General features: G+C 52.9%; 1 protein-coding gene across 1 annotated transcript in view; it reads left to right on the top strand.

The window, feature by feature from the left end:
- IGDCC3 (immunoglobulin superfamily DCC subclass member 3) overlaps nucleotides 1–20,908 on the top strand; it is a gene marked incomplete at its 3' end in the record, with an annotated part of 79,017 nt that extends 58,109 nt beyond the window's left edge. The window contains exons 7-14 of the mRNA XM_082769169.1: nucleotides 4,619–4,784; nucleotides 12,444–12,691; nucleotides 13,050–13,214; nucleotides 18,211–18,399; nucleotides 18,684–18,788; nucleotides 19,876–20,014; nucleotides 20,436–20,643; nucleotides 20,753–20,908. Of these exons, the coding sequence (XP_082625295.1) occupies nucleotides 4,619–4,784; nucleotides 12,444–12,691; nucleotides 13,050–13,214; nucleotides 18,211–18,399; nucleotides 18,684–18,788; nucleotides 19,876–20,014; nucleotides 20,436–20,643; nucleotides 20,753–20,908 (1,376 nt within the window). The remainder of the gene's footprint in view (nucleotides 1–4,618; nucleotides 4,785–12,443; nucleotides 12,692–13,049; nucleotides 13,215–18,210; nucleotides 18,400–18,683; nucleotides 18,789–19,875; nucleotides 20,015–20,435; nucleotides 20,644–20,752) is intronic.
- Nucleotides 20,909–23,393: the final 2,485 nt, after the last annotated feature.

The raw sequence follows: 23,393 nt of genomic DNA, 5'->3' as shown, positions 1-23,393 counted from the left end.
GTAGAAAAGAGCCAAACAGGTGAGTGGTGACCAAGTATCATTGAACTGAGGCCTCAGCTGCTGGGTGGCAGTGGCTGCCCACCTCCTCGAGGTATTTGGCTCGACAGCACGGGCTGAATTAGTCAGCCAAATCACCTCTTACCCTCTGCATGGCTCTTAGTGATGTGGGGATGTGGGCACTGTTCTCATACGGGATGCCTCTGCATGATGGATATCACAGCTGCAGTGACACTCAGCAGTGGATCTCACTCAGAGTATTTCTCCCTGACCTAAAGTGGCCCAAGTAAGTCTAAAACCATTTCCAGGAAGACAGCAAGACCCTTTGCTGTAGCAGTTGACGCTGCATCCGAGCTCTTTGCTCCAATGTAGGTAAAGCAGGAGTGTGGGCTGCTCCCCTTCCCCACAGCAACTGCCCAGAAATGTCACTTGTAGAGGGTGATTCAGCCCAGAGCAGAGATCAGCACTCAAGAAACCAAGCAAATCCCCTCCACATGCTCCGTGCGACCAGTCTCCATGGTGAGGGGAGCCAGGCAAGTATTTCAGAAGGCAAACCCAGCTGGCAGCGTGCTCTGAATGGCAGTAATCCGCCCCTGATTACAGGCACTCACCTCCTCTTCAAGCTAGTCCACTTAAAGCATCTCGCACTCTCATCAGTTCACTCATTAACTATTGACTGATGATATCCTGAATCTAAAATTATACACCTCCTGCCGGAGCAGGCTAATTGAACCTTTCATGCTGGTGATGGGGAAAGTGCCCTGCTCCAGCCCTGACGCTCACCTGACAGGTCCTGGGAGCCTGTGCAGAGGCTGCGGTCCCTGGGTGCTGGCATCCCTCTTCCCTTTTACCTTGGCAGCATCAGGGAGTGATGCAGGAAGAGAATTTGTACTGGGCTGCATGCTCCTGCTGAGTCCCAGGTGCTAGCAGGAGGGGAAAAGTTGCTGTTTCTTTTGCTGCTGCATTTTTAGGTGAGCAGTGCAATGAGGGGGTCTCCCAGCTGTCCTGGGGGTCCCCTTGTTAAGAGAAACAGAGCCCAGGCATTGCGAGCAACCTGGTGGTACTGAGACAAACCCTTCAGAGCTGCTGCAGGATGGCTTTGCACGTGCTGCATGCAGCTGAGGCCGTGAACCCAAAGGCAAAGCTGATGTCCAGCTATCAGGCGGGCAGAGCCGAAAGAAATTCCTTGAAAAATCGATGAAGTTGTAAAAATGCAGCTATTGAATGCTGTTGGCTGCTTCGGTTAGCAGTTGGATGAGAGGGGAGAGGGTAGCACAACTTCTCATCGCTACTGATCAGCAGTTTTCAGGCTCTTTGGAGAGCTGACCTTCACCCCCCAGCGGCTGCCCTAGAGCTGAAGTTCATTTGGGACAGGATTTCTGTGGATTTTCGCCTGGAAAACCAGGATAAGAATTTGTCTTCAAAACTGGAAAAGGCAAATGGAAGAATCGGAAAAGGAAAAAAGGGTCATCAGAGCCCTTCAGTGTGGAAGGGAGTTGCTTCTGTGATCAGGATGAGTGGGAGCGGTATGGAGAAATGCAGCCAGGAGCTGAACCCGTGCTGCCATCCACGAAATGTCCCTGTTTTGGGGGCCTGGCCGTCCCCAGGGGAGCAGCTGGACTCATCGCAGGTTTTCTCCCCCCTCCCTCTGAAGCAGCTTCTCCCTCTGAAGCTCGTTTTGCCGGAATTTTCCAGCTGAGAGGTACAAATGAGTGCTGGTAGGTTTGTGTGGGAAGAAAACCCTGATAATGACTGACACGGGAGACCAGGGGGGGGGTTTTATCTTTGTGGAGACGTCAGCGATGCAAATTACATCCGAAAAAGGGAAGAAAAGCAAAGAGGAGGCCAGCAAAAGCCTGGCTGGAGAGGAAGTGAGCACGGGGCTGGGACAATGGGAGCGTCCTCAAAGCATTGCCAGGCCAGGTACTTGCTGCCTTTATGCAGGGCCCTTGAAGTGCCTGGAGGCACAAATTCACTTGCCCCCACGCCTTTTGAAGGAGGCAGAGTTTTATAATGTGGGAAAGACGGGCAGAAAGAGCCACATTTCCTGCTGTAAGGAGTTAGCTGGGGCTGAGAGCACGGCCTCCCTCCTGCTGCCACCTCCACCCCACTGTGGGCTGTTAGTGGTGGTCCTCACCCTATAACAGCATCCCCAGAGGTGTCCCCATCGCAGGGCTCTGCTCTCACTCCAGCCTTACCCGTCGCAGCCTCTCCTTCAGATCATCTGATTATCTTCCTGGGAATTCCTCCTCCCTCCAGAGGATAAGGCCTCAATCCCCCGCTCCCTCCCTCCCTGCCCTCCCCTGGCCGTTTAGGCTCCTTTGATCTCTTTTTGTGAGGCTCTCCCAGAAGAAAGTTGCCATTTTTCTCTTTAAGATCCCGGCGCAGCCATTTGAATATGGCTTTGTGCCGGGCTGCGAATGAAAAAAGCCTCGCGGGGGGAGCCGAGGAAGGGCCCGAGTGCTGAAGGGAGCCAGGCCGTGCGTGTGGTGCGAGGGACGAGCAGGCTTCGGTGGCAAGGGAAGGGGAAAAAAAAAAGAAAAAAAAAAAAAAAAAAGAAGAAGAAGAAAATCAAAGCGCTTTCCCTCTACCTCCTGCGCAATCTTTTGTGCTTTATTATGTGTTTGGTGTCATAACAAACTGATGGGCTGTGAATGGCCAGATGGTCACCAGTGTTCTCCGCTCCACGCTTCATTTCCTCCTGAAAGCTACGCAGAAAAATGAGATCCCATCTCCTAAATGAGTGCCCATCTCAAGGCCGGGATTTTGAAGGCTCTGCTGACAATGGTTGCCTTGTTTTCACCCCCCTTGCTGCTGGCAGAGCCGGGCACCGCTGCGTTTCCTGATGGTTCTCCCATCTCCGTGCCTTGCTGGCGGTGCGAGCCTGGGCTGCGGGCTGGAATTTGTCAGCAGAGGTATTGTGCTTGCTGTTTAAGGGGCCAGCTGCTCCCCAAAGAGTTTAAGCAAGTCGAACGGGGGGCTGAGGCTTTGCTCTGGTTGCGTTTAGCAGGACAGAGAAGAGTAAAGAGCTCAGGATCCTTAACGAAGCCACCACCACCGGCAGCTGGGAGCTGGCTGTGCCCTTCCTTGGCATCGTGTTTTGCACCTCCGAGCACCGTGGGCACAACCTGTGGGATGGAAGCAGGGAGGTGCACGGCCACTTGCCAAAAAATCGCTCCTTCAAAAGCATGAGGAAGTTTAGCAGGAGGCTCTGGAGATGTGTGCCCGTCAGGCTGCTGGGATCAGCTTCGTTAGCTGACACAAGTCAGGGCTGCCATGCTCCGCTTCCCTTTGATTATTAAAAATGAACGAGGGGGCTCCTGCAAGGCAGAGGAGCTCTGCAGTGCATTTCTGTTCCTTCCTGCTCTCAGGATTTACAATCTGCAAGGCTTTGCTCCTAGACGCAGGCACCTTTTGCTGCGTTTTGGCCCTGCTGCAGGTAGCGGTGCTGTCCCCTTGCAGCAGGGGAAGGGTTTTATTGTCCTGTGCTGCCACAGCAAACCCCGAGATTTCTTTTAGCCACGAACCACAAAGCTCTGCCCTGACCCAGCAGCTCCTGCTCGCAGCCTGGGGACCCCTTTCCATTCTGCTGGACCCCTTTGCTCCTTCCTCCTGTCTCACGCCAATCCATGCTTGGAAAACGTCTGTGAGTGGTGCTGAGAGCACCTCCCTGGCTGATCTTGCTTTTGTAGAAGAATTTAATGCTGGCCATCCATTGTGTGACGCTGGTTGGTAAATTCATTACGGGCCCGTGCCTCTCATCTGTTTGTCTTCATTGTGGCTGCTGCTGGTTCCGTGTGATGCTAGGTCCCAGCAGCAACGTGGAGTGTATTTATCACTTTGCCCTCTGAAGCGTAACTGCTTGGATAAACTCAACTCTTTGGCAGTGTTTTGCCTTGTGCTTTCTGCAGGCTGATACCCTGCTTTATTCTGATAAATGATTTTAAATCTATTCTGAGCTGCTGGAAGCGGGAGAAATCGCTTTCTGTTTACAAAGCCTGATGTTGAAGGTAAAAAACATTTGGTCTTGGGGTGAGCAGCGATTACAGGCTCTGTGGAGTCTTCTCCAAGGTTTTGCAGGACCAAAAGGGTCCCGGGCTGCAGATCTGGGGTAAAAAGGGCTCCCCAGTCTGTTGCCATCAGGAGAATCTGCAGCAAATCTGATATTTGCAGGGGACAGAAATTACAATCTATTGTCAAGCAGTTTGCCAATGCCGTACGGGTCCTTTGGGTGAGGCCATGGGGCGTTGCTGTGCCTTTGAGCAGGACTTCCCACCCACCAGCACCATCATTTCAGCACGCAGTCACTGTCTTCCTTTCTCAGCATCCTTTGCGCTGTCCGTGCATGCAGATTTTTGCAAGCTTCTCTAGTCGGGGCTGATTGCTGCCAGGGTGATGGATGTGCTCGGTGCCACGCTCAGCAAAACACCACGCACGCTTTCTGTTCTACGTTCCCTGCTGCTTGTGCTGTGGGTTAACCACTTATCCCTGGATCTGAGAGCACCAGGACTTCCCTTCCCCACGTTCCCAGGCTTATGGAAGGCCAAGCTACGAGGTTTGTGCCAGGGCGAAGTGAGATCATCGTGATTTTTCTCAACCTTCTCCTCGTTCTTCCCTGCAGCCCCTGCGGAGTTTGTGCAGCACCCCCAGTCCATCTCCAGGCCCGTGGGGACCACTGCCATCTTCACCTGCGTGGCCCAGGGGGAGCCCCCGCCGCAGATCACTTGGCTGAGGAACGGGCAGATCCTGGAGACCAGCGACCACATCAAGCTGAAGAATAACAACAGGTAAGTGGCCGCCTGCTGGCCTCGGCAGCTCCAGATTTTGGGGGGAGTGTCAGCCTGGAGTCACCCTGCACCGAGGACTCGCGTCGCTGGGTTAAAAGCCAGCGTTTTGAACAATCATGACTCCAGTGGAAAAGGGAGTGGGAGGGAGGTTGGCTTCCTTTTTGCGTTAGCAAAGGGCTGGCGTGAAGGTGGTGGTGTTCAGAAGCAGCTCTGTGGATTTGACTTGGGCTCTGATACAGAAAAATGCTGGAGCATCCTCTCTGGTCCTACCAGCTGCTCTTTGTAGGCTTATATTTCAGTGCTTCATGCTTTATTATGCAGAATATCAGTGATAGACCTTGACTGGTAATATGGGAGCCCAGCAAAAGTTTTTTCTTTTGTCCTGATGCTCTTCTGGGTATTTCTGGAAGGACCAGAGCCTGTCCTTGACACTAGCAGCAAGGATGCTGAACCGCAGTGGAGGAACCATCCTTTAACCCCTCTCTAGCCACCTGCTTGGGTGTGCAAACGCCTTTACCCCCGTTTGGGAGATTATTGGCGTGGAAGCTGGCTGTCACTGAGCTTCAGCCCTTCATCTCACCGGGGAAGAGTGTTCTCTCTGAGTACTGAACAAATAAATTCCCGTGATAGGGGATGGGGACATTTGTGCCGTGGAAATGATACGGTGCGATGCTCTGAGCGGGAAAGTTGCCAGTTGACAACAGTTTCTATGGAAATAGCATTGAACAATATCCTGAAAAATAATAGGAGCTGTGTTGTAAACCGAAATTATTGGTAGAGATTTGTACTCTATGGTGTCATATAGCTGCTGTCTGTGTTAACAAATGTGTCTCGTGAATACAACCCCACCTCCATGGAGGGTCTGGATGTTCAGTTTAGCCTGTGCAGGCATTATGGCATGTATGGAGAACAGTGGTTTTATTTTTTTAAGGTTCTCTGTAATACAGCTGTTTGCTTTCAGGTTTGAGAGAGGCTTTCTTAAGCTTTATTATGTGAAGGATGGAAGGCGGTGAGTTGCAAGAAGGATAAGGTGTGGGTTGTAAGAAAATCTTGATGGGCAGAGGTTTTTTTCTGTGCTGGCAGTTTTTAGAAAGCTTTGGAGAACGTTGTGCATGCACACACAGATGTCACTCGTTCCAGGCTCGTGGTGTTACAGTGCATGGTTTCTGAGGCACGTGTGCTCTTATCATACGAACAGACCAGAAAGGGGAGAAGGGAAATCTTCTCCCATTATTCTCCCCTTTATTGACCAGGGAAGTGACTTGGTTGGACTTGGTGACCTGAGAGGTCTTCTCCAACATAAATATTTCTATGATTCTGTAGCCAAAGACTTTGCACGTGGTCATTAAATCCATGCCAAAACTCACAGAGTCCAGATCTTTGTCTTTCCCAGGTGCCTTCCCTGTGAAATCTTTCCTTTCACTGCTCAAGGAAGGTAGATGTAGGGTCTTTGATCCTGGTCATGACTACTGAGCAGGCCCCAGTGCCCTACACGTGGATGTTAACTGAGACTTGGTGAGCATTGTCATAGTATTTTATGGCAATCATTTCATGCAGTTTAGCTCCAGTCTTCCCCATTGCAAGCTGAGTGATCAGATTTTTTTGTATCTGTCACAGGCTGGGGGAGCTCTGCCCATTGCTGGGGCTCAGCTGACGTGGGGCATCCTCTTAAGCTAGAGTAACGTGATGGTAAAGCTGAGCCCTAAAGTTGATAACATTCAACTTTTGGCTTCTTTTACCCTGGTTTTGGTCTACTCCAACCTTCAGCTTCAGGAAAGCGGCCGTGCCTGGTGGTTCCCAAAGCTGTCAGTCTGAAAAATGCCCCTGCTTGTACAGCGTGGCTGGGTGCTGCATGAATCGGAGCCACGGATTCCTCCAGGAATCGGAGGAAACAGATCAACGACTGTTGGTTGGGTGTTTTTTTTTGGAGCTTTTTCAAGTTGTCCTTTGTTTCATTCCCATGGGCATGACTAAGTGCTGTAACCCACTTAGTTCCAGGCAGAACTGGTTTGTGATTATGCCTTGGATTTATCAGCCTATTGCACTTGGAAAACATTTGTCCGTGTAGAGATGGGTCCCGAATCTACCAGTAATGAAGCTGCTAAACTGCACCGTGAGCTTTTTAATTAGATTACATGGTTTCCTAGAAAATTCATTTGGATTAAAACTCTGCTTAATGTGGCAATAAAGGTCTGAATGCCCCCCAAAGGGATTTTTTTTTTTTTTTAAAAAAAAAAAGACTAAATCATCCCAAATCGTATCATGTGCTAATTGATTGCGAAATATAGCGTTATGAGGAACCTCACTCTTGTAGACGAACGCAGCTAGAAGCGAGGTCCAGACCTGCAGGACACGGGGCATGGAACTGTAAACCCAAGGAGAACAAACCCTCAAGGTCAGGGGGCTTCAGAAGATCATCCTCGTGGAGGTGGGATGGCAGCTTTAGGGCTGGACTCCCTGCAGGTTGGTTGTGGATGCTTGTACAACATCATGTGCGTCTCCGGAGCCACTCACCATGCAATTTCCAGCCTTGCAGTGCAGTAAAATAAGCCTTGCAGGCTGTGTCCGACAAAATACCTCTTCCCTCGCGGTCCCTCTGATCGCCTGATGTGTTGACGGCTTCTTGACACGTTAGCATTAAAGATCAGCCTTCTGCTGTGCCCCCCTCCAGAGGTGGTGGTTGTGTTTGGGAAATGCCAGCTGTGTGGGAACAAAATATCCAATCGATGATTAGCAAAAATCAAAAGCGGCTCTGGGCCAGCGGGTAATTGGTGATGAAAAATGCATGAAGGAGGCTCAGGTGGAGGGAATTGTGGGGTTTTCCATTAAAAGCTGTGAATAAAAATCACCGAGGGGGCTGACGCTGGGGGTGTCGGCGTGGTGCTGCACTCGGCGCTGCTCTGGGATGGAGAACTTGGTGGAGGCTTTTGGATTTGGGTGGAGCCGTCCCAATACCCAGCAGCCACATCATTTGTCCCCCTTGGATAATCAGGGATGGCATGACCCTGTTTTTTATGGGGTGATCTGGGTTTATCATGCTCCAAAATGCCCCAGCCTGAGAGGTGCAGTGGGCATTGCCAGCCTGGCCTGAAAGCAGAGGTGTCGCTGCAGGGGGAAGGGGTGCTGGCTGGCCACGTTGGTCGTGAGCTCGTGGAAAATCCTGCTTTTTAGGTTATTACTTCAAAATGTACAAGGAAGCATGAAATAGCACCCGAATTACTGCTCTGAAAGGTTTACTGCTTTCCTTCCCTTAACCCAATCAGGTTCAGGGGGATAATTTTCAGCCCCGAAGTATATCACACCGTGGGGTTTATATTGCCCTAATAGCACGGAACAAAGGCCAACATCTTCAGAGGAGGCAGGCTCTAAATATTGATTTTTCCAAGGAGATTTTATTTACAAAATGGTAATTAAGGGACTTCATTTGTTCCAGAGGAAAAAGGCTCCATCAGAACCCGGGCTCAGGTGGCATTTGCTCTCCTCGCTGACCTTTGCTTATCAAGTGTCTCCTTTTTAAATTCTTCCTCGCTGGTTTGCACTCGTTTTAGGGCTCTGCCAATGACTCGGTCTAAGGGCTGTGGACGCTCAGGGCTCATCAAAGAAAATATTCCTCTGCAGTTCAACCTCAGGACGACTTTGCTTTTCTGGCACTAGTGGCGTTACTTAATCCTACGGCAGACAGGGAGAGTGGGCTGCCCGCAGGAATACCCATGCACCTGAGGCAGGGCAGCTGTTTTGGTACCAAACCCAGGGAAACCCCACCCTGTCGTTTGCAAGGAGGCATTTTACCATGAAACCCATGTTAAATGGGTGAACCCTGGTCCCTTCGGGGTTCACACCCCCCCCAAACTCTTGATTTTGTAGGGATTTGACACCTTGAGGAAGGTGCAGATTATTTATGCAAGGAGCTCCAAGACCTTTGGTGGTTCTGGCAGGGCACCGCGTAGAAAATCCCAGCTCAGTTCCCAGAAGCATGACAAATACGTGCGCGGAGGACCGGGATGCGAACCAGCTGCTCCTGATTTAAGCATAATTTATGGCTTTGACTTTGTGGGGAAGACACGTGGGGAGGCTGCGCGGGCTCCTAATTGCCTTCGCAGGGAGGGTCTCGGCGTGAGCAGCGGGGCGGCCGCCTGGCCCTGCCTCCCCCAGCGAGCACGGACCCTTACAGAGGAGCTTGGAGGCAGGACGGAGCCCGTCATGGGGCAGCCCAAGCTCAGCCTCCCTGGAATTATGTTGAGTCCTTTTCCTCTCCAACACGCATGGCCATTGCTGGAAAAAAAAGCTCCGGGGGCTTTCCATTTGGCAGCAGGGCTCTGCCAGCTGTTGGCACCGTCACAACCAACGCAGGGATCTCCCCTCCCTTCCAGGAGCAATTCCCGAGGTGTTCTGTGCTCCCCTGCGGTCCTGTGGGTGTAAAAGCTTTCCTTTTACCAGGACAGGATTCATTTACGTCTGTGATTGCAGTCTTGATTCATGAGGACAGATGGAGTGGCAGCCAGCTCATTCACCGCGTGTCCTTGGTGTCACAACGAGGCGGTGCAAAGCCAGATGTGAAGCCAGCCAGAAAGATTCAGCTTTTGGGGATGAAATGGTTCCGCTGCCGTGCCTCCTGGAGCGAGTGCGATGCCACTCATGGAGAGCATCCCATTTTGCAGAAAAGAGGCTGTAAGACAAATCCCCATTCTCCCAGAGGTGCAAGAAGGAGCAGCATCTCTGGCCAGCTTTGCAGGCTTTCCATCCAGCACAGGGCAGGCAGATGGCTGGGATGGTTCCTGCAGCGCCGTGCACCCCGCTGGGACCTGCAGCATCCCTCCAGGGACCCCAGCGGGGTGAGTCTGTAACCGCAGAGCCAGGCTGGGCCCCTGGCCGGCGTGCTGCAGGATCTGCTAAACATAAACCCGTCCACGTGGGAAGGGATCGTTCTCCTGTATAACACAGCCCAGGGAATTTCAGTTTGGGCTAGGAAGCTCTGTATGGTATTTAATTTTTGGAGATGTAAGGACGTGCTTAGGGAGGGCTGGGCACGATCTGCAGTGTCCCTCTGGGCCAGTAAGGGTCACTTTTTATGCCTTGCACCCTATCCTCAGCCTGGCCCAAGGCAACCTTCAAAGGCAGGGCGCTTCTGCAAGGCTGCTGGGGCGCAGCACCAAAGGGAAAAGCCCCTTTGTAGCGTGCCAGCAGCTGGCAGCCCGTAAGGAATCGAGGCAGAGCAGGGCACGGGGCTGGTGTGCTGGTGCTGGGTGTCTGCATTTAGCCCCAGCTCGTTTCTGCAGCCACCAGCACAGCAGAGGGGCTCGGCGCTAGCGGCAGCCTGCTCCGCATTAATTTCATCACACTCCCTCCTTTGTGCGCCTGTGCGCGCGCACGCTGCTGTCCTTCCAGCTGGGCCCCTCTTCTCCTTTGTGCTGCCGAATCGATGAAGAGGCCGCCTTCAGTTCTCAGGCTTTTTTTTTTTTTATTATTATTTTCCAGAGGAGCCTTTGGAAAGCCGATCTCCGGTCAGCGGCACCGGACCCCTGACCCGAGCCAGATCAGTCATCTTGATTGCCTCCGAGCCGCGAGACAGCTTGGGAATAGGCGGCTTTCGAGCTGCCTCCCGTTCCCCTCCGTGCCGCGGCTCGGCCGGGTGTGAACGTGCAGCAGCTCCTCTCCCCACTTCCATCACTGCCTGTCAGGGCATTGTGCGGAGCCGTGACGGAGCCCTGGGCTCGCCGAGCGCCTTTGGTGACCAGCAGAAAGCCTTCTGGCATCTCGCCGCGCCCGACGTGCTCGCGGCGCTGCCGGTCTGGCACTCGCGGGAAAGTTTCCCAACAGCAGATGTCCCGAAGTGACAGATTTTTTTTATTTTTCTTTTTCCCCCCCCCCCTTGACGGGAAGGAAGAAAAGGACGCCGCATATTTCAGATGGTTGACGCGCGGAGACGCTCCGCGCCTCCTCGTGTGGCAACTGCATCTTTCCCTTTTGTTTGAGCTTCCTTAAAAAAAGGAAAAAAAGCAAAAAGCAAAAAGTGGCCAGACCTGGGAGAGCCGGGGACCACGCCGCGTGCATCCTCCGTATCCCAGGGGTGCTGGATGGGGGAGAATTTTGTTGATAATTCGGATGGAGAGGCACCTGCTGGGGTGCCTGTAACTCAGCGGCAGCCCCTGCCCTTCTCGTGGCAGCTGCCAGCAGGTTTCGGAGCTCACATCGGGGCTTGCAGCTCGTAGAGCTCTGCCTGTGTGTGGCTGGTGTGTAAGTTTAAGAGCTCCTCGTTGTTCCTGGGCAGCTTGAGGCTGCTCTCGACGTGCGTGCCAGCCCAGCCTGGCTGCTCCCGGTGCCCAGATGCGCGGCGGCCACGCGAAAATAATCGCGGCATTGACAGCGCGGGGGGAACCGCCGCCGCTCCCTGCTCACATCTGCTTTGTGCAGGGCTGCGAGTGCAGCTTTTGGACTTTATAATCCTTCTGCCTCCTGCCATCTGCCCTCGCAGGAGCCGGGCTTTGCTGGCACACTTGAGCCACCCATCGGGTCTCTCCTCCCATTTATTCAGCTCCGTTGAGCCTGTGGCTATCGGGGCTTAGGGCTGATTCTCTAAAATCACCATATCAGCTGAAAAGATCACATTTGATATTCCATTTACAATGTTACCAAGGAAACAAAGGCCCAGGACATAAATAGATGACTGTTAAACATTTGCTCGCTCACCATGGCCCCGACAATTTGCAAGGCAGAAATACAAATGTTAAATCAACAGCAATAATAAATTTTAATGCAGGGAGCCCAATATTTTGCTGCAATTAGAAGCAGCATTCATTCTGCCGTACAGGCAGGCGGTGACAAGTTATTTATCATCTCCACCTCCCGTGTTTCACCTGCATAAAAGGCGGCTTTGGTGATGACTCCCCCAAAGCCTTGAAGTGCCCCTCAGATCAGCAGAGGTGCAGGGATATCCGAACAGGACTAAGAGCATCATAAGCCTATTTTATTACCTTCCTGAGCTCCTACGTTAAGGCTGGTACAAAATCTCCAGCAGTAAAGGACGGAAACAGTGTGGGGAGACCTCCCCCAGCCCCATGTCTTGGCCAGGAGATGCGCTGGGTTTTTATTTACGGGGTCTTGTGCCTGCTGAATTCTCACAAATCGAATCGTTTTGTTCCAGGCTTAGTTTCAGGAAGAGAGCTAAGCCCTGGAGAGCGCAGAGCTTTTGCTGATGGGTCTCTGTTTGTAAATAAATGTTCTTAAGACAAGCTGTTTTGCACGCTGAATGGCAAGATAGCGCCGAAGTGCTGCGCATTTATTTCTGAGTCAGTGCTGGCTGCTGTGGTTTTAAAGATCCTGGGCTGGCCCTGACGTTGCCCAGCCGTGCAGCTCAGAAGGGTGTGAGGTGCCCACGTGTGCATGGGGTCTGCTCCTGTTCTTGTCTGCATCCCAAGTGCAATCCTGGAGTTCAGGACGGAGACAATCTGCCCCTCTTGAGGTCAGGGAAACGTCACATCCACCTGCTGAGCTTTTATTTCCCAAAAAAACACCACCCTGCAGCTTCCTGGGGTCACCACGTGCGTGGGGCTGGAAACAGAGGCTTGTAGGATGCCCTACCCTCACAGCCTCAGCTGGAGGGGGGCACTCGTGCTGGATAGCACTCAGTGGGATGCTTTTCCCTCTCGTGTCCCCACGCAGCACCCTCTCCATCTACGGGATCAACCAGGCGGACGAGGCCATCTACCAGTGCATCGCCGAGAACAGCGCCGGCTCCACGCAGGCCAGCGCCCGCCTGACGGTGCTGTGGGCGGACGGGCTGCCGGGGCCTCCGCAGGCCGTGAGGGCCGAGACGGTGTCTGCAACCACCATCCAGGTGTCGTGGAAGGAGCCCCTCCAGAACACCAAGGAGATCATCGGCTACGTGCTGCACATTCGCAAGGCTGCGGGTACGTCTCCGGCTTCCTCGGCCTTGGCAGAAGCGAGGCGCGAGGCCCAGCGGGTGAGGCAGGACTGCACTGCAGTAGGTGGTGCTGCCATGTCCTCCATCACCCCCCTGTTTCTAAAAGACAGAGATGAGGCAGTAACGGTGACATAAACACCAAAAAAATGGGGAAAGTGGAGCTGCACAGTCAAATCTTGCTGCTCACTTTAGGTCTCTGGCAAAGCACACAGAAACGTAAGCAGAAAAGGGTCTGGGCAGGTCCAGGTCCACGTTAGGGACCAAAATTACTGCTTGCTGCATCTCTTCAGTCCCTTTAGCTCTTGCAAAGCCTAACGCAGCTCTCTTCTTTCTTCCCACTTCAGATCCTGTGGAGATGGAGTACCAGGAGGCTGTTAGCAAGAGCACCTTCCAGCAGCTGGTGACGGATTTAGAGCCCTCCACCAGCTACAGCTTCTATATTAAGGCTTACACCTCCCGCGGTGCCAGCAAGGCCTCAGAAGTCACAGTGGTGAGCACGCTGGGAGAAGGTAAGGGATGCTTTGCACTTGGGCCATCAGATGCTAAATCCTGCTGTGCGTAGCAGCGGCGCCAGTCACCCCCAGACCCTCTCTGAGTGCCTTGGCACACAGCCTGTGTTGTCGCTGCTCCCTGTTCCCACTCCTCCTCACACCCTGGGTCATTGTGTGAAGCTCACTTGTACACGGGGATCGCCTGATGGCCTTAAACGTGGCGTTACCTCTCACAGCTTGTGTTGCTGTGAGTGCAAGTCGATCCTTTCCGCCGTCTGGTCGTGTATTGCAGCTGCTGTGGGCTTTCCCTAAACTGCTTGCTAAATGCAGAGTTCCTGTTCCAGAAATGTCTCAAGCATTCTCCAGCAGCTCCGGTACTTACGGTTCTTACTTTATAGGTACTACACCTTTCTGAATTTAAATTTTGTTCTGCTCTACCCTGGAGAAAACACACCGAGCTGAGCCGTCCTGACCCCCAAGTCCCTGCCTTGGAGCAGCCCTGGTTCAGTGAGAAGTTACAGTGGTCTCCAAGGCTTTTCCCTGCCTTGGCCTCCCAGCTGTGGCTACCAGTTTGCTTCCCCAGTAAGAAGTGGGTGCTCTGATGCAGGGCACTTACCTACAAACCACAGTCCCAGTGTGATCTGTCAAACATCATCCCTCTGGCAGCGGCATCGTAGGAACATTTTCCTCGTCTCATGTGCCTCTCCAGCACCTCTGAATCCTGTCTCGTCTCACTTACTGAGAGTAATTTCCTAGGAGGACTGCATTATTCTCATAAACACTCAGTAATTAGGAATTTGCAGCAGAGAGGACATGAGGATGTGATTTAGGATTAGGAGTGCACTGGCTTCCAGGTGGGGGATCCAGCCCTCCTTCCATCTTCAGCTGCTGCAGATGTTACTGCAGCATTGAGGCAACGCCGCCAATAAATCCTTGTCCTGCGAGTTTATTTCCTTGGTACTCCACAGGGAATCAGTCACCCTTTGAGTTTGTTTTTCCTTCCAATTTAGAGGCAGAGGGATTGGCTAAGCTAAAACTTGAAACTCCTTGACCCGACACTCTGAGTTCAGCTACTGGAGCTAAAAGCCAGCCATGCTTCATGGAGTCTGGTGTTTCTGCAGGACTTTGGGTCAAGCAAGATAGGACTTTTGGTCATTATTACCTTCAATCACGACAGGAATAGTTAAGTATGGTAATGGGATCATAAATTTCCTGGCTCTCTAAAAATTTAAGGCATCGTTGTCCTGCTCTACTAGCCTTTAAGGTCTTGTTCTGTGTAACGAAGCTTCAGCAATGAGCTGCATGTGCAGGGTGGACAGACTGTCCTGGTTGAGATCACTCAACCCAGCTTGGGTTCGTGTCCTAGGGAAATAAAAAGATTTCAAAGCCCAGTTCTGGCTTGATCCTTAGGCAGGCAGGGTGCAGGGGGCTTTGCTTGTTTGCTTTGCTTTCCTGGTTGCTCACAGAGCTGGGAGCAGGTCAGGGAGCCAGGGACCAGCAGTTTTTGCCACCAAATTAAGGTTTCTTTGCAGATTCACCTCTTTTCATGCCTAGCCAAGCCGTTTTGCCTTGTGTCTCCCTGAGACACACCAGGGGGCTGTGAGCCCTTGTCTTAGGGGAGCTCCTGAGTGCGTGGTCAAACAGAGCCCTGCGTGCCACAGTGCTGCTGTGTGCTGCTTGGCCTGGAAGGGATGTGGGGGCTGATTTGGGCTGCCCAGGATGCCTCAGCTCTGCAGAGCCTGGGCAGCATCTGTTGGAGTTCCTGCAAAGGTGCTGGCAGCTGGGGATGGGTCTGAATTACCTCGTAGTTGCCTTGCTCTGCGGGTGTGGGCCTTGGGAGCAGGATGCTCCTGGCTTTGGTGGTCAGCTTTGCAAGACTAGTAATGTGCTGGGAGATTGGCTGAAGATTTTAATGCTTTCTGAAAGTGCAGTGCTCGTTCCTTTGTGACCAGTGATAATTTTGGATGAAAAGCAGGCGAGATGCTATAGGGAAACCAAGCAAGTTAACCTCGTCCTCCCTAAACGTCTCTCGCTAGAAAGATCTTCTCATCTCCTCCCTCTCGTTCCCCTTTCCCCAGGACTGGCTAGGAGCAGGGTCCCAAGGGTCCTGCAGGGATTTCTCTGGATAGACGGGGAGCCCTCTCCGTGGCAAGCCCCTTGACTGCCTCGCTTTGGCAATCGAATGCTTCTCTGTGAGCTCGTGTGCCCAGCTCGGGGCTCCTTTCCACCGTTTCACAAATGCTGTGTTTTTTTTAATCTCAAACTATATCCGCTTCATTAAGCAGCACACGCTCCTGTTCTTGTCTTTTAATGCTTTTTAGGGTTTTCTCCAGGACTTTTTGACATTTCTCTAGGATGAAGACCGTTCCTTTAGTCTCCTTCGGCTAAAGACGCCTTCAAGAAGAAAGTTGAAATGACCTGGGGAAAATTCCAAACAGCACGGAAGAGGAAAACAAGTAACCCAGCCCTTAGCATGAGGGAGGTGCCTTACTTATATTAGAAACATGCTGTGTTTTATATATACTTCTGTGAAGCACATACACACTCGTGTGTGTACATATATTTATGCACACACAGATATAATCCACCTGTATACACTTATTTGTGTAATAACATTATAAACAGCACGTGCTCTACAAGTGCCTACATATAATCAGTATTATACATATCTATATATATATACTCAGAGTTTGAATAAATACTATATATTTCGTACTTTGAAGGAGAGGTATTCTTGTGGTTTTTATGAAATGTAAGGCTCTGCAACCGTAAAATAAAGCCGACTCTTCGCAAATCAGGATGGCCCACGTTAGTGTTTCTTTGTCCATGGGATGATGCGATCTCCCTTTCCGTGGCGTTTTCACTGATGATTCAGAAAATTATTGCTCTAAGCAAGGGGCCCGCTTCTCAGAGGGGTGATCCAGGCAATTCCTAATTTTACCCTAATGGGAATTGGGAGAAAAAAATATATATATATTATTCTATTGGATTAAAAAAGGATGAGGACTTGGGAAGAATGATATAAATGGTATAAATGGAATTTGCTCTGTGTTTTGCCACCTAGAAATGGCTAAGCACAGCCTTCCCATCAATGAAAAGCACGTTGGAATAAATCCTAGCCAGAGGAAATGTTCCTGTCCCTTTTTTTCCCCGTTGGCAGCACTCAGGCAGGGTGGGATCTCGCTAACCTGAACAAGGACAGCCGCTCGCTGATCTTTTGTCCTGCGTTCACATGCAGAAGCTCAGCAGCCAGCAGGGACTCGTTCCTCTCCTGATGCATCAGGAACAGCCCTGCAGCCCGCCAAGGCTCGGAGAAGGAGGGCATCTCTTTGGGAAGAGCTTTCCCCAACCCTCCTGCTCACCAGGAGAGATGTCTTCCCCGAAATCCTGCTCCTGGTGACCGGGAAAAGTCCGACCATCACGCTGTACCGCTTTGACTTTGCTGTTAAATTGAGGAAGTGCCCTTTTTAGCTCTTGTCAGCGTTAGATTGACACAACCACATTTCATCGGCTTTCCAACATCGCTCACTAAATGGCTGTGCTGAACTCCGTGCCAAAGGACAGCGTCAAGGCCAGGTTTTCACTGCTCATTGTTTAGAGACCCCGTGGGGAAAACAAGACAAAAAGCAGCATTGGTGCAGTGCAAGCCCAGCAGTCCTTCTACTTGGGCTATTCTGAGCTTGTAATCACTTGGGACTGGAAAATAGCTCTGCCTCAAAGCCTTCTCTTGGCCAGAGGCTGGTGGAGAAGCGGAGCTGTTGTTCTGCTCCGTGCTTTTTCTGCTGGGTTTAGCCAAGCTCGCTGCCTGGGGCAGCGGTGCCGAAAAATCCTGAGCAGGAGCAGAGCCCGTGGGCAAGGCAGACCCTGCAGAACCTGGTGCCATCCGAATGGTGCAAAAGGCTCAGGAATTGATGGGAGCATCTGGCCCAGGGCTGTTTGGTGGAAATGAAGTGAAAAAATCATCAGTGAGAGGTCCTGCTGAGCCACGGCTCTGCGCTGATGTGCTTGGTGTGCGAGAAAGGGAGGGCGAGGGGAAGGAAGATGCTCGGGGGAAACATGGTCCTGCCTGCCACTGCTCTGCGTGGTTTTGTGCAGAACCAGCTTTGGAAAAGCCACGTATTGAGTCAGAAGAAAACTGGCTCAGGTTTGCAAAGCTTTGCCTCTCAGCCCAGGCTGAGGGGGCAGGACGGGGTCGGGCAGCTCTTGGGGGACCTATGGACAGAGTGGCACTGACACCTTGCTGCTGTACACCCCGAGAATGAGGGCAGGATTTTGGGGTGTTGACTGGGCTGGCACTGACCGTAGCAAAGGTTGTCCTTTGACTCAGGCCTCGGTGACACCGGGCAGCAGCAGGGACACCTTCCCAGCTAAATCCCCGGGCGCCCCTAAGGCCAGGTAAGTGCCTGCCTGCTGAAACGGGCAGCACCACAGTAACCTCAGGCTGCTCAGGTAGTTAGGGCCGTTGCTGAAGATGTCCCAGTTCTCTCCTCCATCCCCAGCACAGAATCACAAACCTCCTTCCAAAAGCTGATGGGAGAGCGAGCTCCCAAACACCCTGCAAGGCAGCGCAGGAGCCTCGTACCCTCAGCCAGGCAGTAGGATATTTCACCGACTGCTTTTCAAGACGGATGTCTCCGGCTCCATCCCTTCTGGTTCCTTCCTCCCGCGGGGATTAATCACTCTGAAAGGTCCTCGCTGCCCTCGAGGCGAGGGCAGAAAAGTGGAATTTGGGAATGCGATTCCAAAGTGGCTGCATTCCTGCCCTGACCCGAGGGGGGCCGAGCATCAAATTGCAACCCGAGTGTAAAAGTAGCCTCTTTGCTTGCTGAGTGGAGCGTAGGAAACCCTTGGAAACTCACACGGCTCCCTGAAGACATTCAAAGCTGCTAAAGCAGGGTCTGGTCTAATCTGATTTTCTCAAACTCACCCAGCACATTCTTTGGTGCAGCGGCTGCAGGGCAGTGCTGGGGGGGAATTTCTCACCCCGCCGTCTTTCTCTCTCTCTCTCTTTCAGTCCCAGCCATGCCGTCCCTCTTCATTAAAGTCATTAACAGCACTGCTGTCCAGGCCACGTGGGAGCCCTCCATCAAACTGGGCCAGCACGAAGGCTTCAAGCTCTTCTACCGCAAAGTCCACCTCTCCCAGTACACGGGCCCGGTGCTCCTGGCCAGCAACATCACAGCGTACAACATTACCCACCTGGGTGAGTTCGGTGACAGCTTCATCCCTGTCACCTCCCGACCCCGTGGGGCTCAGATGTGATGCTCAGACATCAACCAGGGGATGCTGCAGCTCTCCCCCAGGTTTTTGGGTGCTTTCCCACCCAAAAGAGAGGTTTTAGACACCACAGAGGTGGTGCGAGCTTGCCTTGTGACTCGTTAGCAGCATCTTGTGTGTTGGGTTAGGCGTGGTTCCTAAATACCTGCCACCCTGGGGAGATAATGCTAATGAGCAAGGCTGAAATACCCTTCTTATGTCTCAAAACAGATGCGTCGGTGGTGTACGAAGTCAAACTCCTCGCCTACAACCAGCACGGGGATGGAAATTCAACCGTCCGCTTCGTGTCCTTGAGGGAAACCGTGGAGAGGCCAGGTAGGACGGGCCGTCCTTCTCGGTGGTGGGTCATGGGAACTGATTTGGAGGAGAGCAGCAAGGTGTGACTCTGATGGTGCACCTGATATCAGACACCATCGCTTTCAGTCCCTGTATTTTCAGCATGACGAGGTGAAACTGCGTGGGGTTGGTAGGGTGGCTTCCTTGTCACGAGGCCGCGCAGCTCCTTTGTCGAGGCGAGGTGTGCATGCTGCCAGTGGTGCCTCGCTCCATCCCAGTTGCCCCTCGTTAGCGTCAGCAAGCCAACACCTCTTTGCAGCACAGTTCAGCCCCATAACTTTTTCACCGTGGGGCAGAGGACGAGCCCAATGCTTCCACAATTGCCAGTTTTGTCCCCCAAGTTTAAGCCAGAAGCAAGGCTGTGAAAATGAACAAAACTCCAAGTGTTAGCTAAGAGCTGCTGTCCTCAGGTGAGATGTGGTGCACCAAGGTCTTTGCTCTTCTGGAGCTGCCTTGGATCTTTTGAGCTTCTCTGGTGAAGAGGAGGGAGGCCGTGTGGCTTTGGAAGGAGAGGGGCTGCAGCGCATGAGCATTACATTGCGAGGCAGGAGAGAGGAAATCTCTGGAGGGAATCTCTAACCGATCACACCTTTCATATCCATCTATGTGTAAAAAACATCCTGCTGCTCTCGGAGTCCCTTTAAGCCTTCCAGAGGGAATATCTCCAGGAGACAGTTATTGCTGCTCTATCTGCGTTGCAGTAAATACTCCTCTGGTTGGCAGCTGCTGTGCTGGTGCTGGGAGGGAGCTGAGCTGAGCCAGGCTGTGTGGGAGAGCAGCTCCAGGGCTATTTTGAGCCCTCTTGCAGGGTGTGAGCACAGCACTGCTCGGCTCAGCTCAGAACATGCTGGCACGGTGCTGCACAGTGCCACCCTGCTCTCCTCAGCCCTGTACGCAGCTCCCGGCGCTGCTCGGGGTCTGGCTTTTCCTCAGGGGCTGTAGCAGTGAGCCAGCACTGAGCCATCGCCCCGTGGCGAGGTGCAGTCTGTTCCCAGCGCCCCCCAAATGTGGACAAGCAGCAGGAAACCAGCACCGCTGACCCCTTCTCTCCCCTTTCTTCTGGCAGCGCTGAACCCCCCCTGTGACTGCATGAAGGACGAGCAGAACAATAAAACCTCCACGACGGGTATCATCATCGGCATCCACATCGGCGTCACGTGCATCATATTCTGCGTCCTTTTCCTCATGTTTGGCTACAGAGGAAGGTAGGAGCTGCTCACCGGGGCAGGTTCTCCCCCCCAGTACGATGACAGGCTGTTTGCCACGCACATCCCACAGTGTGCAATGGCACAGCCCAGCTCCTGGTGTTTGCACCACGGTCTCTGCCTTATTCCCATGCATGCAGACCCCACAGGCTTCTCCAAATACACTATAAGAGACCCCATCAGCTCCAGTCCTTCCTGGTACTTCCTAGGAACATCAATATTTCTGTTCTGGCCAGCCCCGATCCCCCCTGCAAACCAACAGCCCTTCTGCAGCGAGTGGAAGAGACGTAGCTTTTTTAGGAAGGATTTAAGGAATTTAAGGAAGGCAGCAGAGAAATAAAGCAAATTGAGGCTTGAGGGAAGGAAAGGAGGAGAGGCACCAGCTTTGCTCGCCCTCAGGCTATGCCTCGTTATTTTCCAGGCTGCTGATGTGTAAAAACGTGCAGGAGCAGCTGTCGACCCCGCAGATCCCGAGGAGCCAGAGGAGCGCCGCGGGGCTCGTTCTGAATGGGGCCGCCCGCAGGGACAGGGACGAGAGGGACTTGAACGGGAAGCAGCTGGACATGAACGAGCTGGAGAGGTTGTTCCCAGCAGCACCCTGCCGGGAGCAGCAGGACAAGGGACCAACGGTAAGTCCAGCGGCGAGGGGTTGGGGGCACACCACAAAACACAAACGTGTCTAAGAGCATCGGTGACCTGCCACCATCCCTGAATTATTTCCCCTTTCTCTCCTCCCAGCCGGCTCGCAGCCCGCCTGCCGACACGCAGATCTCCACGCTGCCCTTGGACGAGTTCAGCATCATCGAGGAGCAGCCAGAGCCTCCCCCAAAAAGCCCCTGCGGCGGCAGCCCCGCTGCTGCGGCCCCCCACCCCATTCCCACCCATGAAGGATAACCTGCCAAGGCTCAAACCCTCGTGGAGGAGCTACCAGAAACCAAAACCGCGGCTGGCGACGTCTTTACGATGATTTCCTCAATCTCAGGTCAATTGAAGATTTCTACGGTCTGATTGTTATTTTTTTGTTTTGCTTTATTTTTATATATATATATATATATATAAATATATATATATGTGTGTGTGTACAGCCTTTTGGAAACTCTGTGAAGTTTGTCACTCCGACCTGTCTCAGGCCTCTTGGTGCGTTTCTTTCGACGATGGCTTTATCAAGGCTGGTCACGATGGATTTTCCCTGCTGCTGCTAAGTAAAAGACTCCTTGGCAGAGTCTGGCAAACTCTCCCATCCCTGACATTTTTGGGGATCCAGTGGGGCCTCGTCCTCTTGGCATCACAGACTTCTTCCCGCTCAGCAGCTTTAGGACTACTTTTTGGATCTATTTTTTATGTTGAGAAGACTGGATTCGGAGAAACCCTTCGAACTTGACTCCAAAAATCGAGGCCTGGGAAGGCCGTCTTTCCATGGATTTGATGATTTTGTACACTTTTGCTATTTCTCAGGATACTTTTTTGCTGAATGACTCTATATAATATGGAAAAAAAAAAAAAAAAGAAAAAAAAAAAAAGAGTGTGTCAAAGGAGGCCTGCCTGAGGGCTACTGAAAGACTTGGACAAAACAACCCGAGTGAAATCAGAACCTACCTCAACCGGAATGAATGTCTTCTGGGGAGCAGAAATGCCTGCGTCTTCCTTCGTGTTCAGAAACGAGCAGCGGAGCACTTGGTCAGTACAAGCTTGGTCCTACCTCAGCAGTCACGCTCTGTTCCTGCCGCGTCGTCGTTTTTGTTGTCGTCGTTCCCGTGTAAAGCACTTCCAAACCTTGAAAGCAATGTTCTACCTCAAGCGTGAGAGAAAGTCGTGTGTGTGCGTTTTTTTCCCCCCCCCAAACACCCCAAATCCTGCCTCCTCCACCCAGCCCCGTGGAGGGCCGGCGTCCGGCAGCACTTGCGCCGACGCCTCGCTGGTCGTATGAGCTTTACCTGCAGGCACGGTGGGATTTCGCCGGGTGGAGATTTTATATCCTGGTTTTTACTTTAAAGACTGTTGGGGCCATGATGGATGTGTGGCTGCTGGTGCCCTGCAGCTCGCTGGCACTGTTGTTCCTGATGGAACCAGGCTCCCAGCCCCAAATGTCAGTCTCGGTCCATCCTGGGTGCATTTGGGCTGGGTGCTGGGGTCTCTTTTGTGCCAGGGCCAAGGCACCCGCACCCCGCTAGCTTGCCACCCTCAAATCCAATTCCCCCAGGACGGTTTATGGCGTGTGCCAGCACCACGAGGCACCCCGGCGAGCTGGGAACCCCGATGTCACCGTCTTGTCCCTTCAAAGCCCACCCTGCCGCCAGGAGCTCTTCGTGGAAACCTTGACCCAGCACTTCCAGACCCCGCCGAGCTGCTGCTGAGCTCCTCCAGCGTATTCTCAGCCAGCAGGGCTCATCCCCAGGCGGGCATGGCCAAAGGATGGACTCATCCTCACCGGGCTCGCTTCTCCGTGGAGGACGAGGCGAGGAGGGGGGCGATGCAGGACAGGATCCAACGCTGGAGGACGCTGGGGGCTGCCGGCAGCCACCCACACCCAGGGTGGGCAAAGGGGCTCCCAACACCAAAGAGAGGTTTTGTGCATGGCCCCCACCAACCCACCACCGTTTTGGGGTTGTCCTGGCACGGGGCAGCCTGGAGAGGCCTCGTGAGTCGGTGTGTGAGCGATGACATCCGTGGGGTGAGATGGGGGCACGCACAGGAGGGATGGGGATGTCCGCCAGGCAGAGGGCTGACAATTCCCTCCCCCCTCGTGTGGATTCGTTAAAACCGGACAAATGTGAGGGTCCGAACTCTTTGTGGAGGTGGTGGTACATCAGGCGTCGCCGTATTTGCAAAGAAAGGAATCAGGAAAGGAAACGAGTTTTGAGTTTAAAAGAAATGATAATTGTATTTTTTTAAAATGGTACCAGGGAGAGGGTCCCGTGTGTCAGAAGCATCCCCCGTCACCGTCACGTTTGGCAACGGGATGCTCGTTGTGTAAATAATGAGATATACAGGATGAGAAGGAAAACGTCGCCCTTTGGGCTGGGCTGGGGACGGCCGGGGGCTGGATGTGAGCAGGAAAATGTGCTTCCAGGTCAGGTTTGTGCATTAATCCCCCACTCAGCCCCTCCACCGGGCCGGTTCCTGCTCACATCAGCCCTGGGGGACGTGGACGTGTGATGTTGGGCTCGGGGACAGCGTGCGAAGGGCACCGATGGGGCAGGCAGGAGGAGGAGATGCCCACAGTTCCAGCCTGTGGTGCTCACGGCCAGGAGGGTTTCATTTTTGCAGACCCATCAGCTTTTTTTTTCACCCACCCCAAAGTTCTTGCCGTGATTCCCAACCCCTCCATTGACCAACCCAACCGGCCGACGGCACGGAGTCTGGGTTTCACCAAGTTGGG

Source organism: Aythya marila, assembly GCF_965140915.1.
Source record: "Aythya marila genome assembly, chromosome: 11".
NCBI classification, from domain to species: domain Eukaryota; kingdom Metazoa; phylum Chordata; class Aves; order Anseriformes; family Anatidae; genus Aythya; species Aythya marila.
The sequence above is the reverse complement of the archived record's forward strand: the minus strand, read 5'-3'. Positions and strand labels throughout refer to the sequence as shown.